The sequence below is a fragment of the Wasmannia auropunctata genome, unplaced genomic scaffold, assembly GCF_000956235.1.
Source record: "Wasmannia auropunctata unplaced genomic scaffold, wasmannia.A_1.0 LD284952.1, whole genome shotgun sequence".
NCBI classification, from domain to species: Eukaryota; Metazoa; Arthropoda; class Insecta; order Hymenoptera; family Formicidae; genus Wasmannia; species Wasmannia auropunctata.
Genome location: NW_012077938.1, coordinates 1 through 1,353, shown reverse-complemented (window position 1 = coordinate 1,353; position 1,353 = coordinate 1). Strand labels below are relative to the sequence as shown.

At 41.5% G+C, this 1,353-nt stretch overlaps 1 protein-coding gene across 1 annotated transcript; it reads left to right on the top strand.

The window, feature by feature from the left end:
• Window positions 1-8: 8 nt before the first annotated feature.
• LOC105461545 (kazrin-like) lies at window positions 9-902 on the top strand (the record flags this gene model as incomplete). The annotated part of the gene is made up of 3 exons (XM_011708046.1): window positions 9-29; window positions 207-330; window positions 758-902. Coding segments are annotated over exons 1-3 (290 nt in total), but the record flags the coding sequence as incomplete, so codon positions are not given.
• Between the last annotated feature and the right edge of the window lie 451 nt (window positions 903-1,353).

Sequence of the window (1,353 nt, the reverse complement as noted above, 5' to 3'; positions counted from 1 at the left end):
TGCTGCGGATGCTGAACTACGATCGACAGGTGAGTGAATTTCCGCGGACGATGCAAATCGAAATAATGCAATATTACAAGAGCTCATTAGGAACATGTTACGAAGATAAAGGCTGAATAATCAGTTCTCTATGAAGATCAATCGAACGATGTAATTTTGCGGTTGAATATTACCAACAAAGAGATGACGTTGTGCTTCTGTGGTAGGCCCTAGCTGTCAGGAGACATCAATGCGAGCAAGTTGACACAGATCCTTTGGTCTGGACGAATCAAAGGTTCATTCGGTGGGCGAGGAATATCGATCTCACGGAATACGCCGAGAACTTGAAAGGTGAATTGTACTTCGGAGAGATCAATTGTATATTCATTAAAATCGAAGATTTTTGCAAGCTGTAATCTAATATCACATACCATATATGATAATTGATTACAGTTTGCAAAATTTTAATATATAAATTTACTAAAAAAACGTAAAAATATTTAAATAAGTAAAGACAACCATATTCGGTTAAAAATGTTGATACCTAATTATAATTATAAGAATATTTTCTTCTTATATTTTTTTTTGTTTTTACATCTTTTTAACCGATTTTATTGCGGTGTGATTGCAACATATCTCACTTCTAAGAATAAGAATTTACACAGAATATGCAAACTGAAAAATCGACCTTTTACCTTTCACCTTTAAATCCGACGACACTTACGCGAACTATCGATGTCATTTATATTTAACGAGCAAAAAAAAAACTCTTCCACAGACTCGGGCGTGCACGGTGCTCTGGTTGTATTGGAGCCGTCGTTCACCGGCGACACCATGGCCACCGCCTTGGGTATACCGCCGGCGAAGCATATGATTAGACGACACCTCACCGCCGAATTAGAAGCGCTCGTTCTACCAGCAAGGTATTCAGTCTACTGTCATCCAGAGGCGACACTGGACAACGCTCACTAATCGGCATGACGTCGTCGTTGTTCTCATCGTCATCGAGACGGGACGACGTCTGCGGAACACTAACTGGCACCTACGAAACCGCGTTCGGACATTCCTCGCCTCGAAGGAATCTCCTTAGAAGCGCCTCGGGAATTCGATCGTCAATTTCGAGACCCTCTCGAAGTCACTCGAAGTCGCATTAAACCCCGCTTTCTCCGCGCTTTGTACGTCGAAGGAGACGCGCACTCTAAACATCTTTTGTCGAGTCACGCAATAGAATGAACATTCCTTTTAAGCCTATAGAGTAGGAGATATCGTTACCGGGTGGGATACCGCTCGTTTACGAAATTAAAGGGACTTACTGGGCCAGTATTGAGCATCAGTACCGTTTGTTAAACTTTCAAACTGTTAAACTTTTTCTGT